The following is a 19,517-nucleotide window of genomic DNA, read 5'->3' as shown; positions in this document are numbered from 1 at the left end:
CCAACATTGCAGGAAGGTTAATCTCTCCAATTCAGTCTCTGACACAACTGTCCTGACGAAAACATAAAAATATCCAGTTTCAGACACTAAATAACAAAAACATCAACACACTGTCACAACAGTATGAATCAGACACCCCAGGCTTTGGCTGTAATCTGTTTTGTCTTTGACTAATGAGATGAGGCAGAGGCTGGGAGTGGAGTGTGTGTGATGTTTGGATGCCAACAATACATGTTTGTGATGTTCATTTGATGTGGCAGTGAGTGGAGTATGACTGAGCCTATAATCTTACACCCCCCCCCCCCACCCCCACCCCCACCCCCCCCTCAAACCCCCAATCCCGCTTGTCCTTAATCTTATCTCATCAGATTGGCTTTTCTAATCTGCTTTATGAAAGCTTATGAAACTAATCGTTGCGCACAGTGACAGTGCAGTGGGTGACTAAGACATTATGTGCTTGTGACTCAGCAAATGGGGCAGCCGGGGTTGTTTGTATTTGCAGGCCAGTCTGAGGAGCCTAAATGGAGATTAGGTCCTCAAAGCTACAGGCTTCTGGTGAATTTAGACAATCTATTATACTTATGATTATTTAACCCTTTTTGGTTGTTTTCTCACAGTTGAAATTCTATCAGGCATATTCCTTGTACCAAGAAAGGAAATAAATCCACAGAGTAAGAAAGAGCTATTTGTTCTGACAGGATGCACCCTCAGAGTCACACCCCTATCTTTAAATAAATGAACCTATAAAGACCTAAAGGGTTCATAACAGGAGAGGATGAGAGGGCCCATTTAAAATCTTGTAAATCAGGTTTGGCTGGCCCTTTAATTAACTTGTAAATTAATGCACCATGCTGTGTAAATTGCAGGGTGATAAATATTCATGTAGTTACCTAAGAAAAGGGCAAGGACATATCACAGACACAACCAGATTGGGTTTGCAGGCAGCACACTTTATGGGACAATCGCCCTCCTTATTGGTATTTTATAGACAGCTGATTTGCATTTCTCATGCTTCATGGGGTAGGCAAAAAGAAAGACTCACTCCCTCTGCCCTTGCTTTCACTTCACACCACCCCCCACTCTGTTTCTCTGTTTATCTTTCCAGTGTCAGGTCAAACTATTATACAAGGCAGGGTGTCATGGACTTGACATGCTTCCGACAGGGACAGTCCATTCACGGTTTATCAGAGGTTTAAGCAAATGTTACTTACCTAAAGCAACACGTTCACAATACAGTTAATCTGCAGCGTTTGTTATCAGAGGGTGTGAAAGTTCAGATCCAGGCCTGTGTCTGTCGTGTAGGCTAGGAAACCTAATATAAACAGAGAGAGAACCCCCCCCCCCTCATCCTACAGGGAGATATCTGAGCCTGGGTGGTTTAGGCAGCCAACTTTTCTACATCTATTTATACCGATATGCATTCATGGCACTTTGAGCAATTAGGCTGAGGTAAACACACAGCTCAAATAATTAAAAGAGGACAACAACACAAAACATAAAAATAAGCGTTACAGCCCATGGAAATAAATCTGTAAGTAAAAGGCTCTTTGAAGGAGGGATAACGAGGTTGTTGCTGGATTTAATTCTTCCTCTATGGTGGCAGCAGTCAAATCATTGCCTCAGGTGGCATAATTGACCTGCACAGGACATAGTAATTGACCTTGCCGCTCAAACCAGGGTGGTTTGTTGCTGAGCCAGCACTGTGGGATCTGAAAGAAAATGGGGATAGGCTATAAGGAGGGGGGTGTTGGATGTGTGTGAATAAGGTGGGGGTAGTTTTGTGGGACATGTGACTATTATCGGCAGATAATGTACTTATAGTGGCAATTAATTACAGTTTATAACCAACGTGCTTTCCATGGCTGCATGCTGGGTCTACGTTTGACCTGCTTCACATAAAACAACAAACGCACTGCCGCCGCAGCCCGTTCCCGTCAGCGGAACAGCGCTGTACCTCTGCTGGGCACGACGAGGCGAGCGCATCTCTTCCCCTCCGGCCAGAGACAGGCGATTGGCTGTCAGCGGCAGCCTGTCATCACCGCGGTACCCAGCTGGCTCCCGCATTTCATCATTACGCACATTACCAGCATTGACGCATCAAGATCAGGAGAATTTTTTTTGCGTCATCATGACCATAACCATATATGGGTCATTCCTCTGACAGAATGAGGTCTGCTTTTTTTTTTTTTTTTTTTTTTTTGTCGATTAAGCTTTAACCTACTGTAACCTTAAACATTTTGGACATACGTTATCATCCTTTTAAATCTGTAGCGCCGCCACTCTCTCTGTGTGTGTGTGTGTGTGTGTGTGTGTGTGAGAGAGAGAGAGAGAGGACAAATATACAGATACAGCAGCCGGAAGCGGGCTGCAACTGAGCAGCTCGGCTGTGCTGGAAGCTCCGGGCAAACATGAATAAAGCAGGACCGCGTTATGCAATGAAACGCACAGCTTTATGTCTGCTCTTCCCAAATTCTCGTGCGGTTATCATGGACACTAATACTTCCGCTGAGAGCAGAAGAAGAAGGAGGAGAAAAAGAAGAGGAGGAAGAAAGAGGGGGTAGAAAACCCCGCTGAAATCCTGAATGTGCGCTGGTCGGGTGACGCAGAGGGAATATTAAATTCCTGTGACAAAGCTGCAGGCTCGACTGGCTGATGCTTGTTTACCAGTTTGAGAGAAAGACTGGAGTGACTCCCTCTACAGTCGCGTTGAAATATGTTCAAGGGGACTTGGAAAACGTCAGTTTGATAAGAATAAAACTATGACAATAATGTATAAGAATTAAGAGTTTAATTAACTTTCCAGATACCCCATCACACCGTGCATATGATTAGCCATTCATTCTAATGTTTTATAATCATCTCCAACCCTTAAATGACGCAGATATGGGCTTTATAGGTCAGGAACATTTTGTTTGGTGGGCCTATACATATCCTGATAGGAAAAAAAAAAATCTTCAGTGTTGGATCATAGGACCAGAGCTGCTATAAATAAAGCCACAGTCCTGACTGACTACGCTCAAATGAGTCGGAAGAGGGCAGAGCGATAGTAGGAGGGCCTTTTCCTTCTCTCTCTCTCTCTCCTTTGAACTGAGCCATCTCACTCCAGCATTCATCCCGTTTCCACCAATAGGCCCAATGAGCTGACTGCGCACCACCCACTATCGGTGTGTGTGTAATTTTTTTTTTCCTCCCCCTCCCCCCCCCCCCCTTTCTCCTTTCCCTTCTATTTTTTAGACCAGAGCTGGATGTGTAGACCGTCACATGTTGTGTGTCCCCCCCCCCCCCCCCCTTCAGTCCGGACACCAGGAGACATGTGTTATTTATTGCTCGGCTGTGGGAGAAGACAAACGTACGCGCAGCCGGCTCTGGAAATAGAGGATTAAAATAAAGCGCGGCGTCTCTTCAGCGACTCGAAGGAAAGGAAGCGGCATTGTGTCTGAGCGCAGAGGACGCGAGAATGGCGAGTCCGCCAAACACGGGAGACCAGTCGTTAATACCCAGCACTGCGATCGCGAACAACACTGTCAAGAAATGCGGATATCTGAAGAAGCAGAAACACGGACACAAGCGCTTTTTTGTTTTGAAAGAGCCGAGCGAAGGTTTCCCTGCGCGGCTGGAGTACTACGAGAGCGAGAAGAAATGGAAAAACAAATCGGCCGCGAAGAGAGTTATTCCCCTCGACTGCTGTCTCAATATCAACAAGAGAGCGGACGCAAAACACAAATATCTTATTGCTCTTTATACCAAGGACGAATATTTTGCCGTGGCGGCAGAAAACGAGCAGGAGCAGGAGAGCTGGTACCGGGTGCTGACGGATTTAATGGCAGAAGGGAAAGTATATGATGGATCGGCGTCCAACTCGGCGTCCTCGCTGGTTGGCTTCGACGAGGCGAGCTACGGTGTAATAACGCCGGTTTCCGCCGCCTACAAGGAGGTATGGCAGGTTAATCTGAAATCCAAAGGCCTGGGGCAGAGCAGAAATTTGACCGGGGTGTACAGGCTGTGTCTCTCCAGCCGGACTATCAGCTTTGTCAAGTTGAACTCGGAGGTAGCCTCTGTCATCTTACAGCTGATGAATATCCGGAGGTGCGGCCACTCTGACAGCTTCTTCTTCATTGAGCTGGGCCGATCTGCAGCCACGGGTCCCGGGGAGTTATGGATGCAGGCCGATGACTCCGTGGTGGCACAAAACATCCACGAAACGATCTTGGAGGCGATGAAAGCCATGAAGGAGCTGTCGGAATTCCGTCCGCGCAGCAAGAGCCAGTCGTCCGGTACAAACCCGATCTCTGTGCCCACACGGAGGCACCTGAACAATCTCCCCCCAAGTCAGACCGGGCTTCCCCGGCGGTCGCGCACTGACAGCATGGCTGCGACCTCTCCTGTGAGCAAATTTTCCTCCTGTCGAATACGCACGGCCAGCGAGGGCGATGGCACCATGACACGCCCCATGTCAGTGACTGGGAGCCCACTCAGCCCGGGGATCCACAGGACCCTCCTGAGCAGGTCCCACACCATTACAGCTCGCCCTTGTCGGACATTTGAATCTTCTTCCCTCCAGCACAGTAAGTCCATGTCTATGCCCCTGTCTCACTCCCCGCCCATGGCCGCCCCAAGCCTAGCCAGTCTGTCCTCCTGCCCAGACAGCAGTGCTCCTCGCCCCTCCAGCTGCAGTGCCTCCTTCTCAGGCTCACCCAGTGATGCTGGTTTCATATCATGTGAGGAGTATGGCTCTAGCCCTGCAGATGCACGGGACCTCAGGCTGCCCCTCACCCTCCGTAGCAACACTCCCGAGTCCCTCAGAGCTGACACTCCCCCCTCCCGGGACAGCAGTGAGCTTGATGGCTACATGGTGATGGAGCGACAGAACCAGAATGGTTACCGTCGGTTACCAGAGCTGGACAAGGTTTATCGGAAGCGCACATACTCCCTCACCACCCCCCGCCAGCAAAGGCCCCCTCCCCAAGTATCTTCAGCCTCCCTGGATGAGTATACTCTTATGAGGGCCACATACACCAGTGGAAGCCAGTCTTCTCGCAGGTGTCACACTGCCTCCCCTAAAGGGATCTATCCTGAGGATTACAGGGATGTCCAGATTGGACCTAACAGTGTCCAAGCTGACAGTGGTTATATGCCGATGATGCCAGGAGTGACACCCCAGATGCCCTGGTCTAAGGATGACCCCTACATGCCCATGAGCCCTATGTGTGTTTCTGCTCCAAAGCAAATCATCAACCCCCGCTCGCACTCCTCCTCAGCAGGGCTGGCCCCACGCACAGACTCCCCCGGGAGTGTTTCTCTGGAGGACAGTGGCTACATGCGCATGTGGTGCGGTACCAAGATGTCGGTGGAGAGCACTGATGGAAAGCTCATCAATGGGGAGTACCTGAATATGTCTCCCATTGACCCTCTGGTGTTTCTCACACCCCCAGACTACATCCTTAGTCCCCCAGGAGGAGATCCCCACCCCCAACAACATCACAGACAGCCTTATTCTTATAGCTCTCTACCACGCTCACTTAAAAGTCCATTGCAGCGCAATGGGTCCACAGACACAGACCAGTATGTTGTGATGAGTTTACAGAGACAGCGGATAGACGAGGAGTCCAACTACTGTCCTGTCTCTCCAGGAGACTCTGTGGCTAGCAGCTCTCTGGGGACCTCCTCTGCTCCATCTCCTCTCAGACTGGCTCGGGTAGATGGGGGTCTGGTACACCGGAACAGGGTGTGTCGGCCTACCCGCCTGGCTCTGGAATCCCTCAGAACGTTACCGTGTATGAGCGAACACCCCCTTCCCTCAGAGCCACGCAGCCCTGGAGAGTACATCAACATAGACTTTAGTAGTGTTACCTGCGACCCACAGGCAGCCACAGTGTCGGAGAGCTCGGAGTCCTCTGTGAGTTTAACATGTGGAAAGACAGAATCCCTGCCACCCTCAGACTATGCTAATGTTGACGTCAGTTCCCCAGGTCACCTTGGCTCAAACCAAGCTAGGGGTTCCCCCCCTGCAGGATGCCTAAACCATGCGCCTGCAGTCTTGACTTGTCCTCTGGTGAACGCCCCACAGGGAATGCAGGGAGGTGAGGGGGAAGAGGAGGAAAAAAGCACAGAGGGGCCGGCAGAGGAGAGGGGGATGGTAGAGGAGTATCCTCTCCAACAGCAGGTGAGCCAGACATGTCAGCCTGCTCCAGTTAAGGATGACTACACTGAGATGACTTTCAGTCCTCCAGCTCCTCTCCCTGCTCTCTGCACCACTGATGCTACTTCCCTCCCCACCAGCCCCTCCGCATGTGTCCAGAGACTCAGCCTTGAGAGCAGCATCGTGGATGCGGTGCCCCATGTCCCGGAGCACTCTTTTCTTATAGGGGGTCCTTCGTTATCTGTCACCCTCCTGGATCCACACAGGGGGGCCAAAGTGATCAGGGCTGACCCTCAGGGGCGCCGGAGGCACAGTTCTGAGACCTTTTCCTCCACCACCACTGTCACACCCGTGTGTCCATCCTTTGCCCACGACACAAAACGGCACAGCTCTGCCTCTGTGGAGAATGTATCCCACACTGATCGCAACTCTGAGGGACCTGATGAGGACTATGGCAACAACAGCCCCATGTGCAGGGAGACGTCAGCTGGTTATCAAAATGGACTTAACTACATTGCCTTAAACCTGATGGAGGGAAACTTTGGAGGATGCCGGTTAGGGGGCTGTGATGGACTCTTCAGGTTCAAGCCGACCTGTGGCTGCAAGGGTGGCATGAATGGTTTCAACACTAGCCCTTATGCCAGCCTGGGATTCAAGGAGACTGCTGCTGCTGCTGTGAAAGGTGAGTGTTTTCATACATGTCACACACACTCATTCATTCAGTTGGTTTTCATTCATGAAGGGAGTTTTGTCAGGGCTTGAGTACATCAGAGATCGGCCTCAGGGCCACTGTTTACTCTGCAGAGATAGGCTACACATTGCTAAGCAGCAGCGCTGAGCATATTTTCATTCCAAAGTTAAGGGTGATGATTATCTGTAAGAGAATATGCTGAAAACAGCTTTGCTTGTGTGTCTGCTGTAGAGCCTGTGTGTTTGAAACTGACTGTGGATTTAACCCACTGGCTGTGAAATATTACACTCTTTATTTTTTAGTTGATGTCTCTGCTTTGGCACTGACAAATGACAACCTAAAGTGTTGTGTAATGGACTATAGCTTAAGTTTATGTGTTGCGTCCATTTTTTCATAAACATTGGTTACATATTAATACACGTTGTGCATTAGAGTAGCATTCTCGGTCTATAAACACAGGCTACAGGAGAGCCAAACATTGTTCTGAGCCTTGCTGCAGGGTGTAGGCTGTGATGTTTAGATAGCATTAGTCACCTGATCGTCACACCCATGACACCTTGACAAATATCAAAGCTGTGTGATGCTGAGGGGGACTCTCTGCTACGCCCTTGATGTGTGTGAAGCTGCACAGAGGGTTTAGAGCAGCAGCACCGGAACATGAGTGTGTCCAAAAAAATAAGAGCTTCGAATTAGAAAAAGTTGAGTAAAAGCAAAGAAGTATGCAAGACAACACAAATGTATCCTTACATTCAAATGACTGTATTTCAACTCAGGATTCACTGGATTTTAATTAGGTTTTATTTTGCAACCATCTTATTTCAAACTGGTTTTATTTTGAAAACTATGCCCAGACTTTTAGTTATATTTTACTGTGGGTGGCTTGATGCTGCTCCTGTGTGTCTGCGTGAATGGTCTGCTCTGGTTTCCCTTTAGTGACGGCTGTTTTTTTTTTTAATACCATGTCAGTATTTCAAGAAACTGATCTGAGTCAGTGGCACATGCAGCATGACACAAGATGTGTGTGAATTAGCCATGAAGTCCTTGTGACTAGCTTTCTTTATGGGAAAGAACCGTTGCTATCTAAATATTACCTTTCACCTCATTTATTCGCCGTTGCATCAGTGGCTTTTCATGCATCTCTAAAGGGCAGGGATTATTTACCGGGATAGATGACCTGGCAGGGGCATGTCAGAAGTTGCTATTGTTTGAGAAGAAAACACACTGTGTCCGGATCATAGTGAGTCAGGAGTCAGTGTTCATGATGGTGAAATACAAGAGTTTAATTGCCGTTTGTGGTTTCACAACCAAGTTGTCCCTTTTTGTCTGTGTCTCTGTTGGCTCTCATGCTGTGAGCGCAGCTAGTGCAGGGCTTGGTGGAAGTCATCGGGTTCCCCAGAAAAACAAGTGAGTCAGTTGTTTATCAGTTGTCAGGTACTGGGTTTCAGGACTGGAATGTGGGCAGTGTGCAAAGGTTGCTGGGAGAGGTGAATGCTCACTTGTTTTTCTAACCTGGTGGGATGGACTCAAAGGGGGGGATGGGAGGATTCTCTTTTTTTTCACTGAGTAACTTCATAAAAACATGCCAATGAAACTGTTTTACACAGGAGCTGATGTTCACTGACGTTTTGTATGAACACATATGAGTTAAAAACCACACACACACACACACACATACACGTGCACCCTCGCATCCATTATTGAGGTCAACAGTTCATTGTGTCCTGGTACTTTAATGTGTCAGAACCCAAATATTGAATTTTGACCCTCAGAGGAGACGTTGGTCCAAGGCTACGGAACCAGATGAGGAGGAAAGAAGGAGGTGAAAGAACAATGGTGACTGATGGGTGGATGACTTGTTTTGTTTTTCAAGTCCAACAAAATAGACAATTGAGCTTTTGACTGAAGGGAGGGAGAGATTGAGGGGGAGGAGTGGAGGAGCAAGAAGGAAGGAAAGAAAGAAAAGAAACAAGGACTGATAGAGATCAGTGTTGTTCCAGTAAGAGTTGATCTTTGCTGCTGTATCTGGGTTATATAAGCCCTTCCTAACATATTTTTGTACAACACTTGTACATACATTGCCGTGTGTGCTAGAGAAAGAGAGGGCACACCTGTTTACTACAAGGTGGCAAGTTTTACCACATTCTCTTGTTATCTCTGAGTGAGCCACAGTTTGTATACCCTGCAGTACATCAGCTTCAAACAGGTACATTAGGGAAATAAATCACCTGGCCTCATTTGGCATTGTGGTGTGAGGTAGAGGTAGAAAGGGAGGGATGCTGCTCCCCAGCTCGACAAACATGCAAATATGTAAGCATATCCTACGTGTGTTTATGGAGGCTTTTCACGTGGCACAGGGAGGAGTGGTTGAGTCCGTTAGTTGGTAGGTTTCACTGTTGTTGTTGATGTTTGGGTTTTGGCCCTGACATTACGTGCAGGGGAGGGGGGGAGGTGGCGGGGCAGAGGAGGGGGCTGTTTAGCTTTCAGTGCACGCTTCCTGGCCCTGCCGACAGTGTCAGTTTCTTGACCTTTGAACTAGCACTGTGTGTGTGTGTGTGTGTGTGTGTGTGTGTGTGTGCATGTGCATCTGAAAGAGGCTTTGAGAGAGACACTGCCATCAGGGCATTTCCAGAAATCCACACACCTCTGAGTGTGTATTGGTAAAGAAAGAGGGGAGTGTGTGTACTATTTTTACAACCCTTTCTTTGGCTGCCCTCATCATAGCTCTCCTTTTATAGAACATGTGTATCACCACTTCTTCTTTTTCCCTATTTTGTCCTCAATTATCAAATGTTTCTGTCTCTGACTAAAAATGATCCTGGGTGGGTGGGGAGGGGGTAGGGGAGAAAACTGACTCACACTCCCTGATTTGCGGGCCCAGGCTGCCCCCCCCCCACCACCACCACCACCACCATCACCACCATCACCCTCACCACCACCCAAACACACATGCACATTTCCACTTTTTCTGTGTGTCTACGTCTCCTGTGTGCGTACATATACACAGCCATCAGCAGATGGTGGAGGCGTGGGGGAGGAAGGGGGGCGTCGGGGTTTTGCACCTGCCCTGCCGAGCACTGCTCACTGGTTATCTGGCCCTTCAGAGGAGAGTGACAATACGCTAATGACTGGCCACCATCTGCCATAACAACAACAGGGAGAAGGTGGGGGTGTGGCAAAGCAGTTTCAAGAAGCCACCCACTCCCTCTTTTCTCCTATGCCTCCCTGCCTCCCCCATTTCTCCTCTTCCTCTCTCCAGGTATTGGTTTCTGTTTTTCAGAAATCATGTGATTCAACCCCTCCTCCCCCCACCGCCCCTTCCACACTCTCCTTCACCACACCGGTGCATTTGAGCCTTGTGTTCTTCCTGTTGTTATCTGACCTCAGTGGAGTGTCTCTGATTGGCTTTTCACACCAGAGGCCATAGAGGATTGTCCAACGTTGCATTAAACAATTAAATAATCATATCTAATTAGAGCCACTAACAAGACTCTCACTTCTCTTGCTGCTTGGTTTATCTCACGCTGCCAAGCACAATAACAGACAGCCAACTGGTTTGAACAATTGATTTGAAATGTCCAGAGTTGCAATGCTGAATCGATTAATCAGCACCTATAATGATAATCGATTTATCCTGTGAGTCATATTTCCAGGAAAAATGCGAAGCTATATTATTAGTTGCAGTCCTAGAAATGTCTTTTGTCATGGTGTGTTCATGAGCTGAGAAAGTCCAGCGTCTGAGAATCAGTAACTAGCTGCTAAACCTTTTTAATGCTAAAGGCAAATATATTCACATATTTGTCTTGTTTTGACAACATAGCTCACTAATGCAGTGAGATACAGTACTTTTCTATAGAATGTCCACATTTCTAGTTAATTACATTGCTTATACTTTGTAGCTTTTAATTTTGCAGTGAAAGAACCTGTTCTTAGTCAAGAACATTTACCTCTGCAAACAATAGCTTTACTTGGTTACTAGATTACCTACAGTATACTTTGAGGAACATACACAGCACTCCTGGTTGTGTGATACAGAACTCTCTGAGCGAAGTAGGGCGGGGTGTTCCAGCACTAGATAAAAACAAAGTTAACCTGCTGTATCCTCAATTTAGCTTGGAGGTAAGAAGGATTACATTCACTTCAGGATTAGACATTGTTGAGTAGCTTGTTTTTCTAGAGGGAGAGGAAGAGATCTTTGTGTGTGACATGAGTGCACACGTCATACAGCGCTTGTACACACACACACACACACAAAAGCACACACACACACAAGTAAGTCCAGTTTAGTGCTGTGGTTACGGGCTGATTCATTCATAAATCCAGATTCTTGGCTTCAAAGGTTTGTTACTTTTCTTTGTCTATAGCCTATGTGGCTTATATATATCGGCTGGGGATTTAGGAAACTGTGATTGTTTTTTTCTTTTAATTCTGACATTTTATAGACCAAATGATTATTCAAGAAAATAATTTCCAGATTGGTGATAGACTCAATTGTTGAATAAGATGAGATTTATGCAGGTTAGTTGGGGAATATATTACCTGTGTGATCTGGAATACATGTAATAATGAGTCAGCAGGATAACAAGGTTAGCAGGGGTTGTTGTTTTGTTGTTGTTGGTCACGCCGAGGTGTAGGAGCTCAGAGGTGAGGAGTCAGTCAGTGTTTGTTAGGTGGAGCGCTGCTGTAGATCAGGGAGGAGTCAGCAGGGCAGGAATGTAAACAGAACGTATCTGAGCCTGCTGATCTCTGCCTATCTGTAGGAGGAGACCTGCTCCTAACATCAGTTTGGTTGTTTGCAGAAGCTCAATTTCCAGTGTCTGTGCAATGAACAAAAAACAGTTGGTGATCCTCTTCCTTTAGTGCAGTTGCTGTTCAGAAATACAGTCGGAGCAGTTCCCCTACACGCCCATTAACTTCGTTCTGCAACAACATGAAACTACTCAAGCAGGCGATGCAGCAACAGACATGGGCCTTTGTTTACAATGCCTGTGAAGCACCAGAGAGGAGGCTGCTAATGCATGCCTGCGTGTGTGTCCTAGCCGTGAATGGAGCAGGGCTAAATTTAGCCTGTGAGAACTAAATAAATAATGAACAGAGCCTGTGGTGTGTGTGTGTGTGTGTGTGTGTGTGTGTGTGTGTGTGTGTGTGTGTGTGTGTGTGGGCTGGGACAGGGGGCACAGACGTGGGTTGTTGGGATGGGTGGGTGGAGGGCTGTGTGTAGGAGGAGGGGTAGGAGCCATTGGGTTCATTCCCCTGCTGGACCTCTGTCCCTTTCTCTCAATACGTCCCCTCCACCCTCCCCCGCACCCCCGCACCCCCTACCAAAATTCTCCCCGCCCACCCACACTTTTCTCCAATCAGCATGTGTTTGAATGGTAGTGTGTGTGTGGCGACTCCCTACACGCCACATTGTCCACTTGCACCACAGCTCATTCAATACTCATAATCTTTCAGTGTTTATGTTCGTGTCTACACCTGGTTACTGATCTGAGCTGTTAGTGATTCAGCTCTCCTTCCCGGTAGATCTCAGTCATTCTCACCCAAGTGTCTGTCTCTACAGGCCACTGACTAGCCCAGCCCCTCCAGAAAAACACACACACACACACACACACACACACACATTCAGATTGTTATGGACCATCGGTCCCATGACCTCATTGCATTCCCGTTCCTCTCTGTCAGGTTGATTCTGTTACTGTGGTTTTTCCACCACTTCCCAACCCAGTGTTTCTATTTTCTTTTGTCTCTGACACGCATGGCAATGAAGAGACAGAGCGCGGCCAGCCCAGGTGGCCACAGGAGTGAAATCAATTATTTTATTTTTCAAATGAACTCTGTGGTTCTTTGTTTGTGCATCTGTGGAAATGCTTCAGCCGCTTCAATGTGTTTTTTTTTCCCTCTCTGATGTAACATCAGATTTTCATTTAGAGCGAGTATGTATAGGGCAAAGAGAGAGCACAGACGTGTGTGTGTGTTTATGGTGGGAGAAGTAGTGGAGCGGGAGGTGGGGGGGACTGAGGACTCTGAATGAAAGGTTTGTTTTAGAGAATGACGATCACATCCAGCTTTGTGAAAACAGCTCTTGTTCACGGCTGGGGAAGAGGGCGAGGAGACAGCGAATGAGGGAAGAAATGCAGCCGTGGAGAAGATCTGTGTGTGTGTGTGTGTGTGTGTGTGTGTGTGTGTGTGTGTGTGTGTGTGTGTGTGTGTGTCAACCAAGACTTCCGCTCCCATTTGATAGCTCTGCATGCAAATGAAACCTCACAAACAAGTACACAGGGGCAAGGGTCAGTGCAGCTTTCCACTGGGAGAAAAGTGACACTCTGAGAACTCTTGTGTTTATAGTATGTGAAAATACACAGCTCTGGTGTGTGTTGGAGTAAATCTTTGTTTATTTCACTTTAGTAGATATGCAATCAAGAACACCAGTCTGTGTGTGTGTGTGTGTGTGTGTGTTGGTGTGTGGGCGTGTTGTTAGTCTCATTTGCTGTTTTTGGTGGCTGCCCTGTGTCAGCTGCACAGTGCTAAATGCCAGTCTGTTTTTCCCCTCCCGTGAAAGCACTTGCCACTTCAGTGTCTACCAGCTGAGGAATACACACACACACACACACACTCACACACAAACTCACACACACACAAAGGCAGCCCCTGGAAGAGCACTTATTCCTTACTTGGTAACAGAGTGAGGGTATACGTTTGACCTCTTCCTCCCTTCTATTGCTTTGTCCAATGTAATAAATCACATATACTGTATGTAAACACACTTACATTCTGAAGGGAGCACCGCCTGAGAAATCTCACTCAGTTACATGCAGGTTCACGTCTGTAATCAAATGACAAGAAACTAACTTGTGTTTTTTTTCTTCTTCTTCTTGTTCTTTCAGAATGAAGGCTGATGAGTGCCCCCCCCCTGCCCCCATCTCCCTTCTTTTCCTGTGAACGTAGGATTTCGCTGCAGCCAAGTGACGAGGTCGCCACAGTGACAGTTGGACCATGCGCTGCAGCCAGTGTCCTTTGACCTTTTTGCTGCCTTCAAGGGTCACGGGGACAGCCATCACCATGGAAACACGGACACTTGACCCTTGCCCCAAATCTTCCCTCCGCTTTTCTCGGCACCAAAACATTCAGGCGCCATCGCTGCTGTAGTACTAGATTACTTTAAAAAATAACAAGAACTTAAATGGACTTTTAACTCTAATTATAGATAGGTAACTATTTATCTATTTATCTCTGTATGTAGGCCTGCAAAATTATTCTGCAGTATATTGTTATGTTAATTATTGTCGCTATTATCATTCATACACTTTCAACTGGCTTTTTTTTTTTTTTGGCTTCAGCCAAGCATTGCCAGAAACTCTCACCTGAAAACCTGTGAGCCAAGTGTGCCCGCACATACCCGCAAAAAAAAAGTACATGCATACAGATTACATGTATTTATTTATTTATCATGTCTGTATGCAGTAAATGAGATGTGTGTGTGAATTTTTATACAGATTGTACTGCAAAAAGGTGGCATTTTTGAACATATTTAAAAAAAAAATAAAAATCTAAGTTAACATTTGCTTAAAAAAAACCCTACCTCAGCAAAAAACCAGGTTGGTACCAATTCACACAGTAGAAATAGATATAAAATATTTATTTTCAAAGGTGAATGTTTTTTAAGAATCACCAATCCAAAGCCTTACTCTAACCATCAGCCCCCATCTGATGGACCTTTTTAGTTTGGACCTATAAACACGCAGTATATCAAAGATTTAACCGATCACCCTAGAGACTGAATGTGCATCAGAGCCGAATGAGAGACAGCCTCTCTGAGATTAAGTTCCTTCTCTCCCCACCTACATCTATGACAAGATTATGTATTAAAAATCCAGAGTAATATATTTAATAATATGTCTGAGTCGGAGGATTCACACACACTAAATGAATACTTAGAGGGCCTTAGAGGAATGCTTGACGTTGCATTGCATGTACACGTGCATGCAGGTGTCGCACATCCAAACAATGCAGAATGAACCAGGTCCACCTGGACCTGACCACCAGATCTGTGGCCTGTCTGAGCCAAAGTCTCAGCACCTTCATACACTTTACCAACTCATCCACTGTTCACCTGTGACATCCTGCACGCCCACACAGCCCACAGGAGGCTGTGACCTGTTGAGACAAGGGATGGGAACCTGAATGTTTGAAGTTATTTATACAGAGTAACTGGCCAGCCCAGTATCTTACATTTTCTCACCTGATGCCTCATTGTGGAGGTCTGTCACACCACACCTGGCAGCACTGAGCAATGTGGCAAATGCAGGGCGCAGTCTGACCGGCTTTTTTTTTTTTTTTCTTCTGTTTTTTTAACGAGCCGCTCAATAGCTTGAATTCACGGCCTCCACTGCATGGTCTTGCACTTACAAACTTTCTAGATTGTAACACAAGACATGTTGAATGTAGTACATGCTGTGTTCTGAGCTGGGGAACACACACAACCCAACAAACACCACAACAACTGCAACAACAATAACGAAACATGCAGAGGTACTGAATGGAGACTATAACAGATACAAGCCGAATAAAAGAGACAAACTAGGGGAAGTATCTTATTATTTATCTGAATTCACTGGTACTTAACCTTTGCCTATATGACTGTAAATAGTGCGACGTTACAGAGAATTACATCTAAGCAAACGCTGCGAAACTGAGAGATGTTAAGTTAAATAACTTCTGTTGTTTGTACTGTACATAGTATGTGTTTGAGTGAATTTTTCTGATACAACAAAAGCACTAATTAAGTTATATGCTAACCAGTATGGTTTGGCTTTGATTATACTTTTTTTTTCTTTTTCTTTTTTTAACTGTCATGGGATAGTCTTGTGAAATTGATGCCACTATGAGGACATTTTCTAATGCTGTAATTCTGAAAAAGATTTTAAAGAGAAATCATTATTACTTGACATAGTTAATTCTTGTTACTAAGGTACAACACAGATGGCATATATGCAATATTTACACTTTTCAAAATTAGTTTACAAAGATGTACCAAATGTATAAATACTGTTAATAATGTTTGTTAAACCTTAAAATCAGATTTTTGCTGTTTGTACATTTTTTCTCTTCAAATTTCAAATGGAAACTTTTTCTGTTTGTTTTAAGCAGTGTTTTGCATTTGGATAATGTTTCAAGTTTTTATTCAGCATCTAAAAAGGTTACGATATGGGCCCTGGCTTATCTTGCTGTGTCTTTCATTGTAAATAATTCATATCTTGCATATTGTGATGCTACTAAGAGATGATAATTTAAACTTAGTTCATTGCTTTAGATTGTATTGATTCTTTATAGACACATGCAATAAATAATGATGTTATTTAAGAGAGCCATTTGCCTCTGTTTCTATTCTCCTCCCCGTCACATCACAAACAACCCCTGGTCTTTCATCTCTCATTTGAATAGGCCGTCGCAAGAGCAGATGTTTCGATTCAGATTCCTCTCTCTTTCATTAAGAAAACCCTCATTAGGAATGAACGAAGGAAAGAGACGACATATCTTGATTCTTTCATTTCCCTTATCCCTCTTTGTTTACTCCCAAGTGTTTTTAAAGCCTGGCTCCTTATTGAGAAAGCACACATCAAGAATTGGGTGTAGGCCTAACCTAGCATTGCCTCCAGCATTAGCATTGTTATTGTTTTTCTGTGCTTGCCTCCCAGTCCCCACCCCCAGCAATAGTAATTAGACCAGCATGTTGAAACAGCCCCTGGAACTGGGCGGGAATAAATAACACTGTGATAGGATTATGATTTTGCACCCTTAGCCATATGCTGTCAGATTATTTATTCTCACAGCCTCGCTAATTAAAATGGTAATTAATGCAGAGAAATAGGCCCGATTGTCTGCCGAGGCTAGTGTTGTGTGTTTGGATGGGAGGAGGGGTTGGCTTTTAGGTTTGTGTGCATGTTCTGGGCAAGGGACATGACATGCTTGTACTTAAATCTGAAGTATGTGAGCAGTAAAGTGGTTGGGAACAGCTGTAAAGAAGGGGTGGGTTGCAGAGAAATGTGCATGTTGACTGACAGGAAGGGCATAATGATAGCCTGAAGGTAGATCTCTTCCATTAGGCTGATTTGTCCCTAGAGCAAATGTAGAAGCTAGAGGGCTAATGACAGAGCAAAATCTTAGAGAGCAGTGTGACATAGTCTCTCTACACCAAATCTCATCAACCGCTGCTCTGTTCATTGCTGCTTTTGTCCCTCTTGCTTGACTTGACTCCTAAAGTTTAATTAGACTTAAATAAGTAATAGAAAATAAGCTGAAGACCAGTCTCTACCTAGGAGAGAAAAAGTGGGGAATCTGACACTGAAACATGCAAATCACTATAACAGTGAGATAAAGAAACCTCAATAAACTATCCTGAATATCATTTAAATGTCTGCTTTAGTGTGAATTCATGTATGTGTGAATGCGAGTGAGCGTTCGTGTGTCTGTGTGTGGCTGGGGGGGGGGTCAGTTCTCCATATGAGCAGCATAAAGTAGCCAGTTACCCCAGGGAGTCATCAGCCTTGTGGACGGAGACCTGCAGTAGCTCCACAGGAAATTCCAGAAAGCTGTCTATGAAGAGCCACTACATTAGTGGCAGCGTGTGTGTGCTTTAAAAAGCAGGTATGCTCTTTGGCTGTTTGTTGGTGTCTCCCACACCAATCACTATTCAGTTGGTTTGTGTGACCAGCCTTGGTCAACGTGCAGCATATTTTCTGCATTATAGTGCACGTGGTAGGCTGTGACCATTAGAGAGAGGGAAGTTTACGGTGGCCCCTGAGGACCAAACACATACAAGAGAGAAAGCACAATCATTCTGGGAAATATGCTCCGAGTTCAGAAAAAGCAACAAATATGAAAAACGCATGCAAAAAGGGAAAAGCACATGCAACAAGAATTGCTCCAGGACACTGAGGAAGTGACGGTCTTGCTTTGGATAAACAGCCACGCACAGACAAGACAGATAAGACAAGATTTTTACTTTTCACTTCACACACATACACATACATGCAGAGCAGATGAATGAAAATTAAAAAATGACATTACTGCTATAATCTCCATGAGGCGAGAGTCTAGGCCCCTACACGCTGTGCAACGACTGCAATCTCGCAGGTTCATTGCGTGTCACACTGTGCAAGATGGCTTTCATAAACTCTTGGTTGCAATCTGGGTCAGACAGTACAATATCAGTTGTGTGGCTCAGAGTGCAGTGAGTGAATAATAGTGCTACAGTTTATAGAGACACACAGAATATCCAAGCAGAGACACATCATCTGTGCTGGTCTTCCACCTGTGACACTAATTCACTTCATGGAAATGACTAGGAAGTGACTACTCGTCAACCTATAGTCTTAATGGGCCGCGCTTCAGTCACTATTTCAAACTTATTCCATTGTCTGATCACAGAAACATAAAAGCATGTAAATGAGAACAGCTTTATGAATTCATCTGTGTTAAAATGCTGTATATGTGAGCACAGAGAGCAGGAGAGAGGCAAGCAGATAGAGTGCTGACACCAGGCAGAATGCAAATACAATGCAGTCTAGCCATACACTAGGTCGGGACCTTGTCTTCAGTTCTTATTTAATGTTTCCTTCAGTTCTCAAACACCACTTCTATAGAGAAGGTAAGCTGTTTACTGTTGTTCACATTTTCATCACCTTGTCTTTAAAGAATATTTCTTGTCAAATAGACATTCCTCTGTAAATGGATGGTTAATGGACTGCATTTATGTAGCACTCTACCATACATACACACTTATACACTGGTGGAACAGCCATCAAAGGCAATCTGGGGTTCAGTTTCTTGCCTCAAGAAACTTTGACAGGTGGGCTGGAGGAACCAGGACCAAACCACCGACCTTCTGGTTAGTGGATGACCCACTCTGCCTCCTGAGCCACAAAAGTGCTTATATGCAGAAGGAAATGTGCTGTCTGCAGATTTGGTCTGGTGCTGCATAGATTCATCTTTTTGCACGTTCCCAAATATTTCCCACAGAGCCAATGAGCCGGAATGCAAACACTTCTGCATACAGGAATGTTTTCACCATATTTGTATATAAACTGAGAGTGTGCATGTGTGTGTAACTGATCCTTCTTTAACTTTGGCCACCTATTCAAATAATCTCTCTCTCTCTCTCTCTCTCTCTCTCTCTCTCTCTCTCTCTCACCTGGAGCACTGGAGGCAATAAACACACTTGTGTCATCTTCTGAGTGTTGCATAATCTGTCAACAAAAGTCCAGTAAACAAAGGTTAACTTCCTCTTTCCAGTGGAATCTGAGAATGCAGAAACTGGTTCTTCCCATCCTCTTGCGCACACAAATGCAAGTATAATCACACAAGCAAAAACACATGCATATTGTAATGAACTGTCAGTGTTCAAAAAAAAAAATACAAACATAAGCAGAGCCTGAATATTTGGATGTGAGAGAAAGGACAAAGCAGTAGAAGGAAAGGGTGACACTGGTAGGGAAGAATATGCTCTGCAAAGTTGTGTTCATCCAGAATAACGTTAGTTTAAAAGCTGGAAACTAAGTGAAGTTCTTCCAGGCTTTTAGAGCTCCCAAATTCCCATGTCCTGAAACTACGATTCTTGAGAAATGAGTCAGAATGGAAGCCCCAGTTGGGTCTGACCCAACATGTATTTTACAGGAATGTGTGTGTGTGTGT

General features: G+C 45.6%; 1 protein-coding gene across 1 annotated transcript; it reads left to right on the top strand.

Moving 5' to 3' along the window:
* The first annotated feature begins 3,250 nt into the window (after nt 1-3,250).
* irs2b (insulin receptor substrate 2b) lies at nt 3,251-16,191 on the top strand. Its single transcript, XM_071476563.1, has 2 exons — nt 3,251-6,821; nt 13,712-16,191. Exons 1-2 carry the CDS (start codon nt 3,458-3,460, stop codon nt 13,714-13,716), a joined length of 3,369 nt encoding a protein of 1,122 aa, XP_071332664.1. The 5' UTR covers nt 3,251-3,457; the 3' UTR covers nt 13,717-16,191.
* Nucleotides 16,192-19,517: the final 3,326 nt, after the last annotated feature.

The sequence above is a fragment of the Trachinotus anak genome, unplaced genomic scaffold (assembly GCF_046630095.1).
Source record: "Trachinotus anak isolate AG129_WGS33_773 ecotype Australia unplaced genomic scaffold, CSIRO_AGI_Tana_v1 ptg000001l, whole genome shotgun sequence".
Taxonomy (NCBI): domain Eukaryota; kingdom Metazoa; phylum Chordata; class Actinopteri; order Carangiformes; family Carangidae; genus Trachinotus; species Trachinotus anak.
The sequence above is the reverse complement of the archived record's forward strand: the minus strand, read 5'-3'. Positions and strand labels throughout refer to the sequence as shown.

What these genes read in the sequence shown, in the direction of transcription:
- irs2b (XM_071476563.1), top strand. Translation starts at nt 3,458, where the DNA reads ATGGCGAGTCCGCCAAACACGGGAGACCAGTCGTTAATACCCAGCACT.